Source organism: Athalia rosae, chromosome 8 (assembly GCF_917208135.1).
Source record: "Athalia rosae chromosome 8, iyAthRosa1.1, whole genome shotgun sequence".
Classification (NCBI taxonomy): Eukaryota; Metazoa; Arthropoda; class Insecta; order Hymenoptera; family Athaliidae; genus Athalia; species Athalia rosae.
The window spans coordinates 3713816-3732517 of record NC_064033.1 but is presented as its reverse complement, the minus strand read 5'-3'; the positions used below and the strand labels follow the sequence as shown (position 1 = coordinate 3732517).

Genomic DNA, 18702 nt, shown 5'->3' with positions numbered 1-18702 from the left:
GGTAAAAGTTATTCGGTACCGATTTGCCAGCCCTCCTCCATATACGCCCGATCGATGAATCAGAAATAAATATTTTTTGGCGATGGCATAAATGAAGGAGATATAAAAAGAAATGGTGTACGTTATGTATATATATAAAGATATGGGGAAAAAGGGAAGTTCTTCGCTTGACGACTGCGGAGAGGATTATCAACCTCGCAAAACAACTATTTGGCGAGGTGAAGAAGGGTAATCAGCGACCGAGATATCCCTTACTTTTTTATATCTTTGATTTCTTCTTTCTCTTGCTTTTTTGCTCCAAGGGTTGAGTCGTGACGACATTTTTCCCGCGTCAATTTAGGGTCGGAGATCGTAACTTGGCTCGTATCAGAGGAAATAGAACAGAGATACTTGTGCATAACACGAAATAGAGGACACCAAGTTTGAATCGAGTACGATTTTTTTTTTTTTTAGTTTTTTTTTTTCTCTAGGTCTTTGAATGGCAAAAATACGTAACGAGAAGTTTGTCAGACAGATGCGAATTTGATGATTCTGTCAACCCCTTAGATTTCCATTTGCGCTCCTTATCTGTATTCCCGAATATTCGTCACCGCTGACCCGAATGTAAAACTCGCGTAATACGCGATCTCCACGCAAACGGAAAATTGTGGTAGCGGAAAGTAATATCCCGATACTTTTTTCGGTTTTTTTTTATTCGTTTTTTCGTGAGAAGATTTCACATCGTTTCGAGAGAAGCGGGTGTGAAAAGCTCCGAGGAAGACGAGGGGTGGACGCAGATGACCCTTTCTTTTCCATAAATTCATCCGAATCAAACGTGCGTTCTTTATTTCTAAAATCTTTTTTCTCCTTCGAGTCACCGTCTGGTGTACACGGAAACCCTCAAGATATTTTAGGAAAAAAAATGTAAAATTCTTCATCCCCATAAATGAAAAAAACCCTCGAAAGCTCCGGTTCATTCCGTACAAGTACACCGTCGGCGAGAATAATATGTCCTGAACTTGATTTGATGTTTTTTTCATATTCCGAGTCCGTTGCGGAGGACGCATAATGAGGTTGACGGATGGGTGGCGCGAGAGACAGAAAGTAAAAGGAAAAGGGTACGTAGGTACGGCGACAGGTAGCATCGGGGGATCAGGCCCGAGAGCCGTCAACCGTTAGAAACTGGGGAAGGTACATTTAATCTTGCATCTCTCGGGAAAAAAAGATTCCGCTAGGTTTCGCACAAATGAAGCCGCTGGTTCGTCGCTGTCGTATTACAACTGGGTTGGGGGGTCAGGTCGGGTAAGGGTTCGGCTAGGTGCGGTCTGGTGCACAGGGGTATTCTGTAGTCGACCAGGGACTGCCTCTAAGAACCTTGAGGCTGAATTCAAGTCGCGCGCGAGAGTCGAGCGAAGGGTGCGCCGAGTCTCCCGGATTCTGATATAGGGTGGGTTTAGGTAGTGTAGCGACACCGACGAGTATGTAATCGAGACAAGAGAAGATTACCGTCACAGTCTAGAGAGACGAAGAGAGAGACGCATTCGTACAGAAGGGAAAATCACAGCCTACGTCGAGCGCTACGAAAATCCGTCCATCCGACGACCGATACCGGATGTAACTTCCCTGCAATCTCACCCTCGGTTTTATAAATTATTTATTTTCTCCCTCAAAATGTCCTTATAATTTTACGGCGAAAGACGGGGTTCTCGATATCCTTTCCAATGCCCGATGAGCAACTTCGGAGATTTGTTTCGAGAGAAGATGAAAGTGAGACACATTTCCCATACGATTTTGTAAATTTTCAATTTCGTTGTGTAGGGGAACCTTATTCTTTTTTTTTTTTTAGAAATCATATCGGTTTCACCGACCACCTGGGTTGTCTGAAACTCATTACTTTATTCGAGAAAAGTTTAAAGCGAGGGATGTAGAGGCGATTACTTTGGGTCCCCATTCTAGCCAAGATTCGTTCGCCCTAATTGCCGTTAATTTTACAACCTTAAAAGTTGCAAGAAATAAGAAACTCCGGCCCCTGAAACATACCGTATTATTTTTCCCAGCGTTAAATTTCGCCCCTAAAATTTCTTTGTTGGCTTTTTGTTTCCTTTTCTCCTCGGTTTTTTTTTTTTTTTTTTTTTTTTCTTGCAGACTGTATTGTTTCCTGTTTCAGAGCGTAAATTTCCCCTTTTACACTTCTCGGATATCGTGTCAACGTAGAAAATTGAACGAAAAGAGAAGAAAAGTTTGAACAAGGATAAGAAAAAAAAAAGAAAAAAAAAATCATTCGCCCGAAATTCTTGACTCATTTATTCCGTACGTGACGAGCCTTCCGTGTCTGCGCAAATGGTAAAAATGACAACGACGACTACTACGACGACGGTATAGGTGGTATGGGGTACGTTGCGCTTACTGCAGTCGGGGGTAACCCGTCCGCGAAATATGAGGTGCTACACTGTACATATATTTCCACCTCCAGAATCCAAGGGTGAATCAAGAATGGATTTACCGACGTCTGCTGCAACGTCACAGAAAATTTCATTTTGGAACATCGCCAACGAATGCATGATTCGCGTACCGTATAACGAAAACTCTGGGACATCCCCCCCACCAGCCGGTCCGCAGTTGGTCCTACAGAGGCTCGAAATTTCTTCCCCAATTTATATCTCGTTTTACACGAGTCGCGACGAAACAAGCGAAATATACTTCACCGAATGTCGAGAACGCGAGTTTTTCGGAAGAAAATTTTGAACGATAAGAACATGAAAAGATTCACGAGTGAAAAATTTCATCGACGACGATCATCCGATTTTCAATCACGTTCGATGATTTTTTTTTTTTTACGCCACTATAGCTTCAATTTCTAAGATCGAAGAAAGAAGAAGAATCCATCAAAAAATGGAGAGAACTTGCGGAGGTTCTTATCGACTTCTCAGCAATTAACGTGGACATTGAATATCGGGAAAAACGGTTTTCGGTTTGCAAGAAAGATTTTTGACAATAAGGAAGACAGCGACGAGGAGTCCCCGCGCGTATGCCTATACCGGTATTTCCATTGTTCGTAGACCGTGGCGTCGTAGGTGTACACGCGATTTTTACCCCGTAGTGTGCAAAGTCTGTAGGACAACTACGCTTGTTTTACATGACAAAAACCAAAGTAGAGGGGAAAAAAAGAAGAAAAAAAAAAAGGGGGAAAAGAACGAAAAAAAAGATAGCCGCAGGGTTTCAGTATGGTACCTCCTCCTATCCAGGTTTTGTAATAATGGTGGCTTAGAAGCACACGATTCCGCGAAAATGCTTCGGCGAACATTTTCCAGTAGCACCAGTAGTCATTCGAATATATGTATAGCGATATATACCATTACACGCATTGCGCCGTTGCAAAAAAATAAAAAAAAACATAAAAAAAAAAAAACGAAGAAGAACATAAAAAACGAAAATGCGAATCTCCATGGTGAAGTTGTATATTTTTTACCCCGTGATTCGAGATGTGAAATACGCGTAAAATATGCTTCGTGCTGCCGTTGCAGCTGCAGCTAGTTTCATACGACGTCGCGGGGTAGGGGGAGGAATATTTTTCTCGATCCCTCATCCCCCGGTTCCGCAATGGGATGCAGATACTACGGGAAGATATAAGTTCATGTAGCAGAAAGCGGTTTAAGAATGAAAAGGAAAACAATGTCGTCAAAAGATTTATGGTCCCGAGTTTCCATATACCTCGACCAACCCAGCTTCCATAGTAAAGTCAACAATACGGGAAGAAGCTTTAAAGGTTATTTGCTTCGTTGAGAGAAGCTTTTGCATTACACATCGTACACAGTTGAAAGAATATTTCTCGAAAGATCATGCGTTCGCATGGGTGAGAATTTATACCATTTTTCTCGTATTAAAAACCCACAATTCTGCTTGGCAAAAATTTTTCAGACATCGCGAAGTGAGCCAACGATAAGTTCAAGTTTTCGCCAAATCCACCGTGCGTACACCTGGACACTTACTAGACGAGACAAAGTAGATGTTTAAAATATTCAACAGAGAAGGAAGAAAAAAAAGAAATCAACGCGAGCTTTTCAAGGGAAAATTTCTTCTGGAAAAATCTAACGGAAATGAATAAGAAAAGCGGGATAAACTGCAACGAGGAACGTTAACGTTCTCTTTCTCTCTCTCTTTTTCTCTTACTAAACGTCACTCTTCCGTCAGCTTAGATACATGTACACGGTGCAGGTACATACATATTTACCTCACCTTTTACATCGCATTTTCGTTGAATACATGTCGTTTAAAAACGACGTTAACAACCGGAGATGAATTTTTCAGTCCATTTCATTTTTCTATAAACCTCAACGCCCGTCACAAGTATAAATTTTCCATCAATTATTCCTACCAAATGAATCGCATATTTATTATATTACCTATCGTTTTAATTATTGAAAAAGAAGAAGAAAAAAAAAACAGGAAAAAAAAACTGCAAGTTAGGTACAATTTTTTCGATAAGGCCATATAAATCCGTATGGTATACATATACGTACGTCCGTACGATATAGTTATGGATGTACGTATACGTTAAATCCATCAAAGCAGGGAACGATGGACAGTAAAGATATGGACATGTCTCTATATATTCCCCATACCTATCGCGCGCCGGGTTATACGGGTTGTTGTTAATCTTTAGAGGCAATGGAAACGGGTTGGATTTTATGATGTCTGTCGCCCGGATAGAGAGCAAACTCCGTTCTACGGGATATGACGTAAAAGAGGGACAGAACCATGGGGGTTATAAAAGGTTCCCTTTTTATTCGGATTTTTTGTCCAAGTTTTTTAGTTTTTCACTTTTTATTTCAGATTTTAATATTCACCACGTCGTCTCTATCCGCGGGGTATGAGCCGTGTTTTTGGCGCACGGCTGTGTACGTAGTAACGTCCTCCATTTTTTATACGGTCTGCAAAAATCTGCAGCAACGCGGACGTGTGTCCGATTTTTACCTCCGAAATTATGATTATTTTTTACAGCTTTTATTACCCCGCGCATACTACGGCGAAACAGCGTTCTTCACATGCGTACCTATACTTACAAACGTGCGATGCGTAGCCGGCCAAAGCACACTGCGCATTTCTTTGATAAATAACGATGTAACAAGTTACATGCATCTACGTATTTGATACGACGCGAAAAACAAAATTGCAATTGCTTTTAATTTGAACCAGAAAGAAAGAAAAAAAAAATATATATTTCCTCCAAATTCTACGTTTCTCTTTGAGCCATTTCAATACGGACGCGGGTCAATTTTTGCACAAACTTTTTCCACAGAATCGAATCGTTTGACTCGCTCGAATCTCCTCTTTTTTTTTTTTTTCGATCAGCGATTCGATCGCCAAAAGTTCGTGTATCAATTTTCGAAGATAAAAAACTCAAACTTTCTACACTCAAATGTCGAGATAACTGAATCACGCGAACGTGGATAGTTAGCTCGTATTAACTTCCCCTAATGAATTATTACGGCGTAACATACCCAACTTTCTGGAAGTAAACCGATCGTTGCTATTAACGACGAAACTATTGTAGGAATTGAATAATGAGCGTCGGGTATACGTGTGTACTCGCACGGGATTTGTCGTAATTTGTACACGCGTAAAAATATATGCGACAACACGTACCTATAAACCTAAACTCGCGGTACCTGTACAAGGTGTCTCGGAACTGAATTAAAAAATTTGAAGAGGCGATAGGAGGGAGCGGTTAAAAAGTTACACGAATATTTCTGAAATAATGATGCTTGTTCAGGAGAAATTTATAACGTTGCAATGAAAAATAATTAAACAAAAAAAGTTTTAGTGAAACTATATCGGTACTTTGGGTATAAGATGAAGGTTTTATCTTGATTCCACGAATGCGGTTAACACGTTCCTCTACGAAACTAGTGTAAACCTAACCAAGGACATGGACTGAGTGGGGGTTGGCATGTACGAGGAAATGCTTGGGTTAGTACATCCCTTTTACAATGGCGTTAAGAGTAAAGTATAAGGTAGGCGGGTGGTACACGTACACGGGATAGTACGAGAATGGAGATTGGTGGTGGGCAAATTAGGGCGCGATAATACCGGGAAGAGCTTGCAGAGATTCGGATCCGTTCGCGAGGACCAGCCACGGTGCTTCTTCCCTCGCGAGTTCAGCTTTGAGTATATAGTCACGTACCTATACATATACATACACACATATATATATATATGTATAATTTATGTACATACGACATTCTAGAGTCCCACATTTCTCCCAAGTTCTGTGTATATTATAGTATATATCTACGTGTATTCCATATCCATGTATATACGGAGTTCCAGAGTTACGTAGAGAATATAAGGGACACTTCACTCCGAGAGGAAAGGGAGAACGGCTAATTTAACGTTAGACGATCCCCATAGAATATCAAGTAACGGTCTTATACAATTTTGAGGTCGAGCTTAGCCGCTTCACTCCCTCAACTTCTTTCTTTCTCCCCGTAATTTCTTTCACGAAAAAAAAAAGAAAAAAAACGCTTATCAAAAATACACGGGATGCTTCGAAGGACCAAAGAAAAAAAATTAAACAATTACGAAACTGATAGGTTATCGCAACTTTTTAGGACCCATTCTCTGAGCACCTGATTCTCCACGACGCTTGCTGATAAATGAAAAAAAAAAGCTCGACAAAATTCGTTATCGCTTCGGAAATTTCGGGAGGTTCATTTTTTTCTCAGACCGTAACCGTAACTTTTCAAATTTTTCCCTCGGCGACGTTTTCACAAAACATTTGAATCTTACGTTCTCAAATACCCGTTGCCTCGGGTGTGAGGTACGTATTACTTTTTTTTTTTATTTTCTTTCAAGAGGAAACTGTAACGATTTGGTTTTATCAGGGCATCCTCTGCGGCGAATAAAATATTCAAACGGTCCAGTCCCACTGCGAGCTTTGCGACCCACACCCCATTATTATACATATATATATGTATATGTATATGTGCTATTATATGTAACGGACATTTCTAGGGGGCGTTGATACGTTCGCAAACGTTACATAGGTACACTTATGTACACATACCTGTACGTGTGAATTTATCCGACACGTAAAGTATACTGGCGTGCATGTGCAAATCCCGCATAATCTTGCGTGGATATTCTGATTTTCTTCGTACATGACTAGGTATACATAAATAATTATTATTTCGGTGTTAGTTTGACGGTACAGGGGGGTATATAATATGCTCGGTAAATTCGTAATGAATAAATAATCGAACGTCGTGCGGTGAATCGGTAAGCTTGTCACGTCGCTTGACGTTATCCAAGTATAATCGGGTGAACGCGAACGCGAGCAAGCCCGAGCTTTCATTGCACCTCATCCTCGCCTCGCCTCCTAGTTTCCTTGTTGCGCTGTAGTTCAAATTCCACATAAATTATCTTCACTTCCCCCTCCCCCTCCTCACAGCCTCCGTCTTTCCCCTCTCTCGGTTTCCGATTTTCTCTCGCGCACACCTTATCTCCTTACCCCCAATTTCGGCAGAATGTCCCCAGCCGGCGGACAAAGCCGTAATTAAAGGTTTACTTAGCCATTAAAATATTCCATTAACGCTCCTGTCGTTCCTACGGACCTCCGCTGTCTACGTCGTTGGGAATACCGGGGCGTCGACAGCGTCTTATTAACGTAACACGGTGTTACTCTTGTGTTCGAATTCAAGACTTTCGTGCGATACACGACGCCATCCGCGGCACCCGCGCAACGTTTACAGACGGACGGTAACGGCGAGCCGATATACACACGTCCGACGTCGTGTATTATATCATCTAGCGCGGTACATCTACATATAATATCCCCGAGGAATTGTTACCACCTTCACACCGCGTACGGTTGTTGCGCGGCGATATTGTCGGCGAAAATTTTACTTCGAAAACAATAATAATTCGCATTCTCAACGGTGCGATAATCTCCCACCGTCTTAATTGACCGAGTGTACTACAGATTTTACATCGGTTACGTGTCGTTAGGTAGAATATATGGTAATAACGCGCGCGATACGTAACACCGCGCGAGTCGAAAGTTGTCGAAGAATCATCCCGGCGACACACGTGTGTTTGATGAAAATCTTTTCAAATCATTTTTTGGGACATCTCAAATTTTTCCAATCGGTTCGACAATTTTAGAATTTTTTAGAATTCTGATACGGGAAAAGAAAACAAAAAAAAAAAACTTGGAAAAAAAGTTATTTCGCGTTACACGCTGTATGATTTTCGTTACACGGACACGACCTTTGCGATCCACCGTGAAAAAAAAAAAAAAAAAGAAATTCACAAAAAATATCACTGCGATGTACACGAGTTTTCCTAACTTTTTACTCAAATTATTTTAATTTGTGACTTTCATGAACGTCGCCTCCGGGTATATGTATATATGTGTATAATATAGGCATATATATGCGTACATAAATATATAACTCCACGGGGTGAGCGACTCTTGAAGAGCGTTCAAAGACTTGACAGTCTACTGAATGAGACATACGTATATATATATATGAAATACATGAGATGTCTGCAAAACGTGTAGGAAATCTCGCGTCGTTCTTTTACATGTTTTCCATCATTTTTTTCGAACCATATGCTCGTCACTGGCGTCTACCTGTTAACGCATTACCGATGAGTTTAAAATATTGAAGAACGAAAATCGTTTATAACCTTCTTTACTTTCTCCCTCGATTTTTCGGTCTTTGAAATCCTGCCCTACGACAATCTGGTCAACGTTAACTCCTCCTCGCTTCGTTCTCCCGTGAAAAACTTACACTTCCGCGCGAAAATTCGCGAAGAAAATTTTGTCTTTTTTTTTTTTATCCTTCTCCTTCTTCTTCTCATCAACATCGTGGGGTGTGAATGAAACTAATTAAATCATCAATTTATATTCGTCCTCATTAAAACCGCATCTACTGTCGTTATTGATATCGATTCCGTCAAATATACATAAAAAATCGTTTCATTTTATGCAAAAACATAAAAAAAAAACGAACAACAAAAAAATACTCAGTACGTCAATATTTGCATGCAAGCAACGGACACCGCAGTGATTTTTTTTTTTTTTCGAAAAAGATCGATAAGATTCGAACAATTAAAAGCCGGCAACAAAAGAGAAAAAAGATAACGGTCGGTTATACACGTTCGAAAATTGCGTTAACAGGGGAACGAGAATGGAGATAATTTTCAAAGTTTGACGATGAGAGAAAAAGGAAGAAGGAAGTGGAAAAAATGAGTAAATTGAAATGATCGAATGTAACGAAAATAATTAGCGGAGACTCACCTGCGATTAATAAACAGCAGGCGAACATCCTTCGCGGATTTGGCGATGAGCTTTAACGGGTACAATTTTGCGAGGAAAAAAAAAAAAAAAAAGTTCTTCCTTTCTTACAGAGAATCCACGTCGTATGTCGCTACGGTGTGCGAAAATTTTCTCAATTGATTTATACGGAGTGCGAATCTTCGATGAATACTTTCTTATTGATAATATAACGAAACGTGACCGGAAGCGGACGTGAACGCGAATCACAGGGGTCTCATCGTCACGCGCGCGTCTTTGCCCCCGGCACAACCGACTACAACTGATCGCGCCGTCAACCCCTAAGGCAACCCGCGCACGCGCCGTTATCAGCCGACGGACAGGTGCGACAAAGAGGAACCCAACCCCATCAACCCCCCGTCGCAAATGTTCCAGAGGTTCCGCTCCAGACAGCTTTTTTTTCCAATCCGACGAACAAACGACCTGCGCTAATCGCTGGAAATCACCCACGGAGCCCTTTTCTCGATTTTTATTTCTCCGATTTCTGTCCGTTCATCTCTTCGATTCGTCATTCATCGACTTCGGATTTCATCGATCGTGTCATCGATATTTTCACTAAAAAGTGACGGACCGCGAACTTTACCCATGTCATTGAACGGGGCACGATTTTTCCCTTTCCATAGTGAAAACAAAATGGACGCTATACGAATTTTTATATGAATCGATTAATTGGAACTAATTCCGTTGCTTTTTGTATTTCAAAAAGATCAGAGGTTTTAAAATGATAATAATTTACTTTCCGGTTGATCGCAGTCGATTGGTTCGGAGTACCGCGAGTTTCTGGAACACTTTGGCGTTTGCATCCCTACCTCGGATCCTCCGGCGCCACTTTCATCCCCATCCCTACCCTTTACCCTCTCATCTTCCTATACGCCGCTTGTACTATGGCGAGAGTAGCATGAACAGAAAATGTTAGGTAGGAGAAAAAGAAGAGGGGAAAAAGGAAAATGAGGAGAGAGAGAAGATGAGAGACATGTCTGAATAAATACACCGCATGGTGTCGCTCACGTATACATACGCGCGAACACCTATGTGCACATACCTAATATACACGGAAGGGTGGATAGGAATTCTGAAAGAATACCATAGAGGAGAAACGTGCGCGTATAAAATACACACAAACATCCCCCTAAGATCAACCGTCTCGTACATGGTGTTCGCACGTGTTTCAAAATGATATGTGTATACGTATCTATATTTTATTAACATCATCAGTATAGGGCAGTGATTATGAATGAACCCGAGCTCTTCTTCTCTGCATTGCAACATACCCCATTCTCTTTTTTTTTCGTCGTATTTTTTTTTTTTTACGTTTCATTTTCAATTTTCTCCTACAGCGAAATACGTCATTTATTCGATCGCGGACGCGGTGCATCGCGAAAAGTAAAAAAGAAATCCAACTCACACGTACCATTTTTTTTTTCAATGGTTTTATTTTTTTCCGGCGTGGAGTTAAAGCGCCCTGGCCCCCCCGTCCCTTCCCTTTCTGGTCCTATAGGTTTACCTATAGAAGATCGAAATGCGATTTCATGGGTACTTTATCGAGCGCAAGCCCGAGCCATTGTGAGCCGCACGTACTCACCCTTGTACACGCTCTCCGTTGCGGGTAGTTGGTAGTAAAAGGTAGACAGGTATGTGAATCTATGTACGTATAATATGTAAACGTATTATATGTATGAAAAAAAAAAAAAAAAAAAAAATCATATACCCCATATATTTATGTACGGGTGCACGGTTATACATAAAGTGGGGGTAACTGTGAGCCAGAGATAAACGAGACCACGGAACGTAAAAACAAGTTGGAAAAAATGGACCGAAGAATACGTTGGAGAAAATTGTTTTCCAAAAACCAAATTTAACAAAATATAGAGAAACAAAGAGAGAGAACGAGTGAATATGAAAATAATGGGAATATATATAATATGTGTAAATAAAAACAGACCTCAAGGCGTTTTCAAGAATGGAACAATGGCAGCTGTGCCGGGTAGAACGGAAGAAGAGGAAGAAGAAAAGGAGAAAATTTCTCCTTTTTCTCCTTTTTTTTTTTTTTTTTTTTTTTTCAAATAAAATAAAAGGGGTAGGGGTCGAGTGGGGGATGCTAATCTCCCATTAGCAAAAGAACAAAGTGTTTTGCAGCTTTGGCTCAGTTGTCCCCATGTTTCAGTGGCACTATAATATAAAAAGGCGTTGCAACGAGACTGCAGGTGGACTGCGTTGCAGTTACGTGCTGTTGGCTTAATGACTCGAAATAGAACACACCGTATAGAACCCAAGTATTACGTTGAACACAAAATGACGAATAAAAAAACGCGGCGAATTTCTCATTCTATTTTTTTTTTTTCTCTTTTTTTTTCTTGTTCGCAATTTGCACGAGTGATTATCTGCGTCACTCTCGGAATTCGACCTTTTTCTTCCGCACTCCGGGTATTTCGGGGAACGGTGGAAATATCCGATAGAAAATTTGGAGGTCTTGTGCGGTGGGCAGTTTTGAGAGAAAAAAAAAAAAAAATTTCGAACGATGTGAAAATGTGATTTTCAAACAGACGCGTACGTGAAAATGAAAATAAATTCCTCTCGTTAGTGTCGATAATAAGAATGTGGATGATGTGTGATAAATTCTCAATGCGAGACACACGTGCACACCTTTAATGGTTAGGTACGCGAGAGACAGCGAGGTGTACGTAAATACACGGGGGGTGATGAAAGATGGGGTATATGAGAATAATATGTGCTTCCATAAGGGACTTTTGCGAAACGCTATGACTCTGTCCCGAGCACGTCGTTAAAACCGAACCTGAGGCTATACGGAAATACGTTGCAGGGTTTTCCTAACGGACGTTTTGTAGGTACCTCACCAACCTCATCGTTCTGAGCAGTAATATATAAAAGTAGAATGCAAAATCCTTTTCCTCCCCTAGCCAATCGCTGAGGAACTTCCTTTTTTTCCTCTCTCCCTCTTTCTTTCTTTCTTTCTTTCTTTCTTTCTACCCCTATTGTTTCGTCAAGTACGAGACAAGAAGAAAAAAAAAAATAAAAATAAAGACTAAACATACGGTCATACCATCCCTCCTGCCTACCGTATGTCGTACCGCACGCGTTTTTTCCTTTTTTTTTTTTTTTGTTCTGTTTGCTCACCTTAAAAGTGAAGTGTATAAATGCTTGTGAAAAAAAAAAGTAAAAGTAAAAACGAACATGCACGTGCGTTGAATGCACGTCGAATCTGGAGTATGTCATTTAAATTTTTCAAACCGCTTCGCAAACTTTGCGACATCAGCCGATGGAAAGGGTTAGGAGTATGCGATGCGTGTATCGGTTCGGCTGACTTTTTTTTTTCCTCTTTGAAATACTAATACTTTTTTTTTTTTCCATTTTTTATTTCATTCCAGAAGCGAGAAGAAACGGATAGATTTCGCGATTTTCCCTCGTCAGCATGAACTGCCATGTGCCGTAGGAGTGGAATCGGTTGTCAGGGTATACTATAATCAAATGATCACCCATGGGAGAAACATCCTTCCGCGAGAAGCTCGGAAAATGTAGGTATATAGGAGTGTGAGAATTACGAACTATACCTACACCTATGTACGGTTATATATATATATATATATATACCATTATTACATTATATATACGTATACCGTCACGGGATAGGTCGGTAACGCGTATCTATCTACCTTAAAATATATCGACCGTAAAGTTGTGTTCCTTCAACGTTTTCTCCACTGAATTTCGATACGGTGTATATAATACAGACGACCGCGACGACGACGAGAGGACGTCTTCTCCGACGTCTCGTCGTCCTCCAGGTATACACGTATTACCCGATCGATAATTCCATTCTCGAATATACACGGAATACCAATAGAAATTCCTTGATATACCGTTTAATTAGATTCACTGTACCGATAGTTTGATGCAGGTCAAGATCCGTTCTATGTACACGCGTACGTACATGGGTACGTACTGTTCAATGGATTCCCGAGGCATTGTTCGGATTGAAATTTTCCTCTGAAATTCAAGCGAGCCCGACGCAAAATTTTTCTTTCAACTCTCGTGAGCCCTCTCGACGAGCTTTTACGGCGGTCTCGCTAACTCGCTTCGATTGGTAAGAGAAAAAATTCTTAAATGCAAAACTTGAGACCGATTAAACAACTTTTACAAAGAGCCCCATAATTTTACATCAAGTAAAATTTACATCGGTCCCATTTGAATACGCCAAAAAAAAGAAAAAACACCGGGCGTTTTATTCTTTTTCTTCTTCTTGTTTTTTCCTCCTTTCTTATTCTTGTTCTAAAATATTCTGGAGATGAGTTATCGGGCTATTTTTTGTGCGCGGAAGAGCTGCAATGGCTCTCTTTGAAAATTTACGAGTCAACTCCGAGCTAGTTTTTCCTCTCTATCCTTTCTTTTTTTGAGTTTCAAGTAATTTTGTTCTCTTGCTAATGATTCTCCAGGCCGTAGCTCGTGTTGGATTTTTTTTTTGCTACCGGTTCAGTGAGATGAAAGAATTTCAAAAAAGCTCTCCATTATTCCATTTTTTCAAAGCTTCTACTTTTGTTGACAAATTTTCTCAATAAATGAGAGAAAACAACGACTCAGACTTTCAAAAAATGCTCAAGATCGCTCTCCCGATATTTATGAATTGAATTTATAACACTTTTCGTTAGAGAATTCGATGTGCTATCGGAGGATTAAACATGCGAGAAATCCTTCCGGACCCGCGTTTCTACGTATCATCTATTTTCCCTAACGTGAATTAGAAATGTGAAGAATAGTCGATGATTGACGTTTCACAAGGTACGTGTACTACCCGCTACGTCAATGAATGCATGTTCGTTGACACTGACATGTTTCGGGTTGGACAGTGACACTGACATTGATACCGACGCGTATTATACGTATCACTATACCTGTAGCTCTACCCGTTCGCCCTTATAAATGCGATCGAAAGAGAACAAAAAAATTTGCAAAAAAGCTTTCGATGTAAAAATTTTCACGATAATTTTCAGATAGACATCGATTACTGGAAACATGATTCCCTACCCTGAAGCGTTTTCCGACAAAATACATAATTTTTTTTCGTTCAATTATCGCGATGTACGGGAAGCTGTGAGCCGAATTTGAAAAAAAAAAAATAAAACGTTGTTGATTCGCTCCGAATATCGCTACGATATTTTCGTTAACTCATTATTTTTTTCATCAGTTTTAAAACTTTTTGATTAAAAAAATTCGCTGCCTTATTAAAGGATTGAATGAGCACGGAGGGTGCTGGAGAGCAGATTCGGGTAAAATTTAATTGAAAAAGCGTTGCTTTATTAGCACCTAAATAATAATATGTTCATTTTTACCGGTATTATATTCAAGCTTCCTCAAAAAATTTCGAATTATAATAATCGCGGAGACTCTGAGGGTAATCCAGATTAACGGTAAAACGTAACCCGATCTACAGATATTGAGAAAAGCTCGATGAGGCAAACGTTTTCATTTTTCTCTTTACCAAATAAAAAAAAAAAAAACCAAAAATACGCCGAGTCACAAAAATAGTTGAGAATTAGATAAGGCACGAACGTCTTTAGAGAAACGAGAGAAAAAAGGCAATAACGTGAATGATCATAATTAAATTGTATAACTTATAGAGCGAAACAGAGCAAGGTGTGCGAAGACGTAGAAACGCTATGGGAAACGAGGAGGTAAAAAAGGAAGGAGAAAAAGATTCTAAGTAGCGAGAGTTTTCCGCTGTAAGTACAGTAGCTATATACCTGGGCGCGTGGGATGACATAATTGAATTCGAATTCAAATTCAAATTTAAATTGATACGAACGAGTGCCGAGACGACGACGTCTTGAAATAAAAAGCGGCGTCACGAATATATTTCTTTTTCAATTTCTGCAGCTACATAATACGTCCATATCGCCCCGTCTTCAAGTACGATGACCGTTCAGAGAGGGAGAGTAAAAGAAGAAGAGAAAAAATGAAAAAAAGAAAGAAAGAAAGAAACTCGAGACTTTTAAGCTCGCCATTCGGAGTAAAGTGCAACCGTATCCTTTGACTAAACATACAAAAATAAAAAAGAAAAAAATCGACAGAATTCAAATCTCAAATTGTCAACACTTCGACACGTTCCGACTGAGATGAAAAATATAGTGGAAGAAAAGAGAATTTCTTCCGGGGTTGAAAAATCTATAAAAGTATTGAGAGATGAATCGTAAAAATACTAATCTGTATACGATCGGCAATAATTCTTCAGTGGCCATGACTTGCGGAGCAAAATTTAGATCGAAGAAAGAGTATGAGAGTAGTAAGAATACTGTACGTGTGCATATAATATCCTCTGTACTTTTTCGTTCTTTCTTTTTTTTCAAATTTTTATTTTACTTTTTTACTCTACCACTCCCACTACCGAGCTTTCGAAAAATAATTTGATTGATGAGGCACCCTTAGAGCATCTCCGCGCGTTCCTTTATTCCTTCACTTCCATTAATATAATTGGATTTACTTCGGAACGATTCATTTTAAAGAAATAAAGAAAGAGAGAGAGAGTTATAGAGAGGGGGGGAGAAGTAGTGGGACAAAGAAAAAAAATAATAAGAATCTAAAAAAAAAAAAAAACACCTAGAGGAGTAAGGTAGGTAGGCCAGGAACACTTCCTTCCCTTTCCTTTTTGTTTTTTTTTTTCAAACTTTTTCGTTTCTTTTTTCTTATCCTCATTTTTGCGCACTCCCCTTTTCTTTCCTTCGTTTTTACTTTTTCTTCTATACATGCACACCGACTTTTTCTTCTTACTCTTTTCCGTCGCCTTCATTACAGCGTTATTATGTCCCAACACCGAGTCGGGAACTTGAGTGTATACGTTTATAAAGTTTATGACAAGATGAGAGTTTCCAGGCGACTGCTGCTGGTGCGACGCATAGTCGACTACGTAAAGTCGGCAACCTGCCAGCTACGCCGAGGGACTTGATAAAAATAATAATAATAATGATAACGACAACAATTTGAGAAAAAAAATAAATATAACAATAATATCAAGGAATCGAGAGAAAGAGAAAAAACGAGAGGCCCGGAATCCGTTCTGATTCGACGACCGAATAAATTGATTCGTTCTGAGAACGATGATCGCAGCAATGAATTATAACTGTGTCAAATTTTCGCAACTACCATGGCGCGGTTGTGTAAAAGATGATGATTAAATGTAAAACCATTGTCTCACAATATTCTTGAACGATTTTCATAGGGGATGGAACGATCGGATTTCCAGATGTACTCCCAAATCCGATTAAAAGTCATCTTTCCAACGATTTTTGCAAATTTATGACTTGGATAATCTTTTCTTTTTTTTTTATGCGTTTTCTTTCCCTCATTCTCGATTGTGGAATTGTGCGCGTGAAGGATGATGTGAAAGATCTTCAACACAAAGAGGAAAAAGATAAATTTCGTTGAATCAACGGACGCGATTCATTTCTGGATTTATTCCGAACTCTTTCGTTTTTAGATTTTGTAGATTGATGTTATCATCATTTCGGCGGTGCGGTATTTATTTATTCGTTCCCTCGTCTTTGGATGTTGTGTAATAGGCGCCCTGTGGTGATTCTTCCATTTTTCTTACCGATTTTCTTTTTTCACTCTTTTTTTTCGGGGGGCTCTTTGGTTTCACGCTTTTCATTCACCTCGGCTCTTATTCGCGTCGTGATTGAGCGTAAACATTTGTTCAAATAATTCCCAAGATTTATAAAATGCGGACACCATATTATTATTCTTCTTCAGACGCGACTGTTATACGCATTGATTGATAATTCTTAGCAGTTATTCCGTAGCATGATAGGAAAATTGATCTTCTTATTTACTCTCAAAACGAGCTGAGGATGAAAATGAAGAGGAAGAAATTTACTGTAAATGCTGGGAAGGTATACATGTAGGTAGTCAACTTGTAAAGCAGTTAGTGAAAACTGAAAGCGCGCGCCGCACTTCACTGAATTGTTACTTACAGGCTTCATTTTTTAATGGTTATATTTTACAAGTCTTCCTTCACATATTTCAATGAACTTCTCGAATAATCTTCGAACTAAATTAAGTTAACCATCGAAATGATTCGCGTTTTGGACCCGATAAATTGAGCTATCTCGATGAAATTAATTTTGAGCTCAATTTAGTCAACGGATTCGTATGCCCCAGTCCAAAATACGTAAGAAAAGTGGCATACGATCAATTTTTATTTTATTTTTGGAGCAAAAATCGAAAGCATCCAAAGGGGTATCCCTTGGATTTTTGCGGTTCTGGAATCTACGAGGAAAAATTTCTTTTTTACTGGATTCTTATGTATTTTGACATCAGGAATCCGAATCTGGAAGAAAAATTGATCTATCTTCAAAATTGACCGAGTTATCGCCAATTTTCAGCTTTTTGGGGTCAAAAATAAAAAATTGAGTTTTTAATCTATATTTATGTAATTTGAGCTCAGGAATCCAAACCTGGAAGAAAAATTGATCTATCTGTAAAATTTATCGAATTATCACCGTTTTTACGCATTTTTTGGCATAAATTTGAGGATATCTCGGAGGGAAAAAATCGTAGCTCATTTTGGACAACGGATTCGTATTCCTGAGGTCAAAATACATAAGAAAAGTGTCATACGATCAATTTAAAAAAATAAAAATTTTTGGTCAAAATTTGAAAAAATCGTAAGGGGTACCCCTTGGAAAAATCTCAAATTTTGACCAAAATTTTTTATTTTTTAAAATTGATCGTATGGCACTTTTCTTATGTATTTTGACCCCAGGAACACGAATCCGTTGTCCAAATTGAGCTACGATTTTTTCCCTTCGAGATATCCTCAAATTTATGCAAAAAAATGCCTAAAAATGGCGATAATTCGATAAATTTTATACATAGATCAATTTTTCTTCCAGGTTTGGATTCCTGAGCTCAAATTACATAAATATAGATTAAAAACTTAATTTTTAATTTTTGACCTCAACAACCTAAAAATTGGCGATAACTCGGTCAATTTCAGAGATAGATCAATTTTTCTTTCAGATTTGGATTCCTGAGGTCAAAATACATAAGAAAATCGTATTAGACCCAATTAAAACAATGATTTATTTTTTGCTCAAAAATCGATTTTTTTTTTGCTCAATAATCGAATTTTTTTTGGCTTTTTATGGGTAATCTCATGTATAATCAGCTCGGGAAACTATATCTGAAAGCCAAAATTATGTACTCATGCAATCGATCGAGTAATCATCAATTATTCGCTGTTGGGAGCAGAAAAATGAAGACACATCGATTGCTTTTAGACGAAGACCCACTTTGATTTATCGCAATCCATGCATGGGTCGAAATATTCGAATTTCTCAATTCACCAGCGAACTCGAGCTTTGCCGGAGTCAGGT

At 39.2% G+C, this 18702-nt stretch overlaps 1 protein-coding gene across 14 annotated transcripts in view; it reads right to left on the bottom strand.

The window, feature by feature from the left end:
* The window catches only part of LOC105684990 (Down syndrome cell adhesion molecule-like protein Dscam2), a 92556-nt gene extending 82973 nt beyond the window's left edge, over positions 1-9583 (bottom strand). For 7 of the 14 annotated variants that reach the window (XR_007279893.1, XR_007279894.1, XR_007279895.1 and 4 more), the window contains exon 1: positions 9284-9583. Coding sequence is in view for 10 of the 14 variants with exons in the window: in XM_048659730.1 (XP_048515687.1) it covers positions 9284-9311 (28 nt within the window). In the remaining 4 variants the exon portion in view is untranslated. The remainder of the gene's footprint in view (positions 1-9283) is intronic. The other 7 variants (XM_048659722.1, XM_048659720.1, XM_048659721.1 and 4 more) reach the window with 1 other exon arrangement.
* Between the last annotated feature and the right edge of the window lie 9119 nt (positions 9584-18702).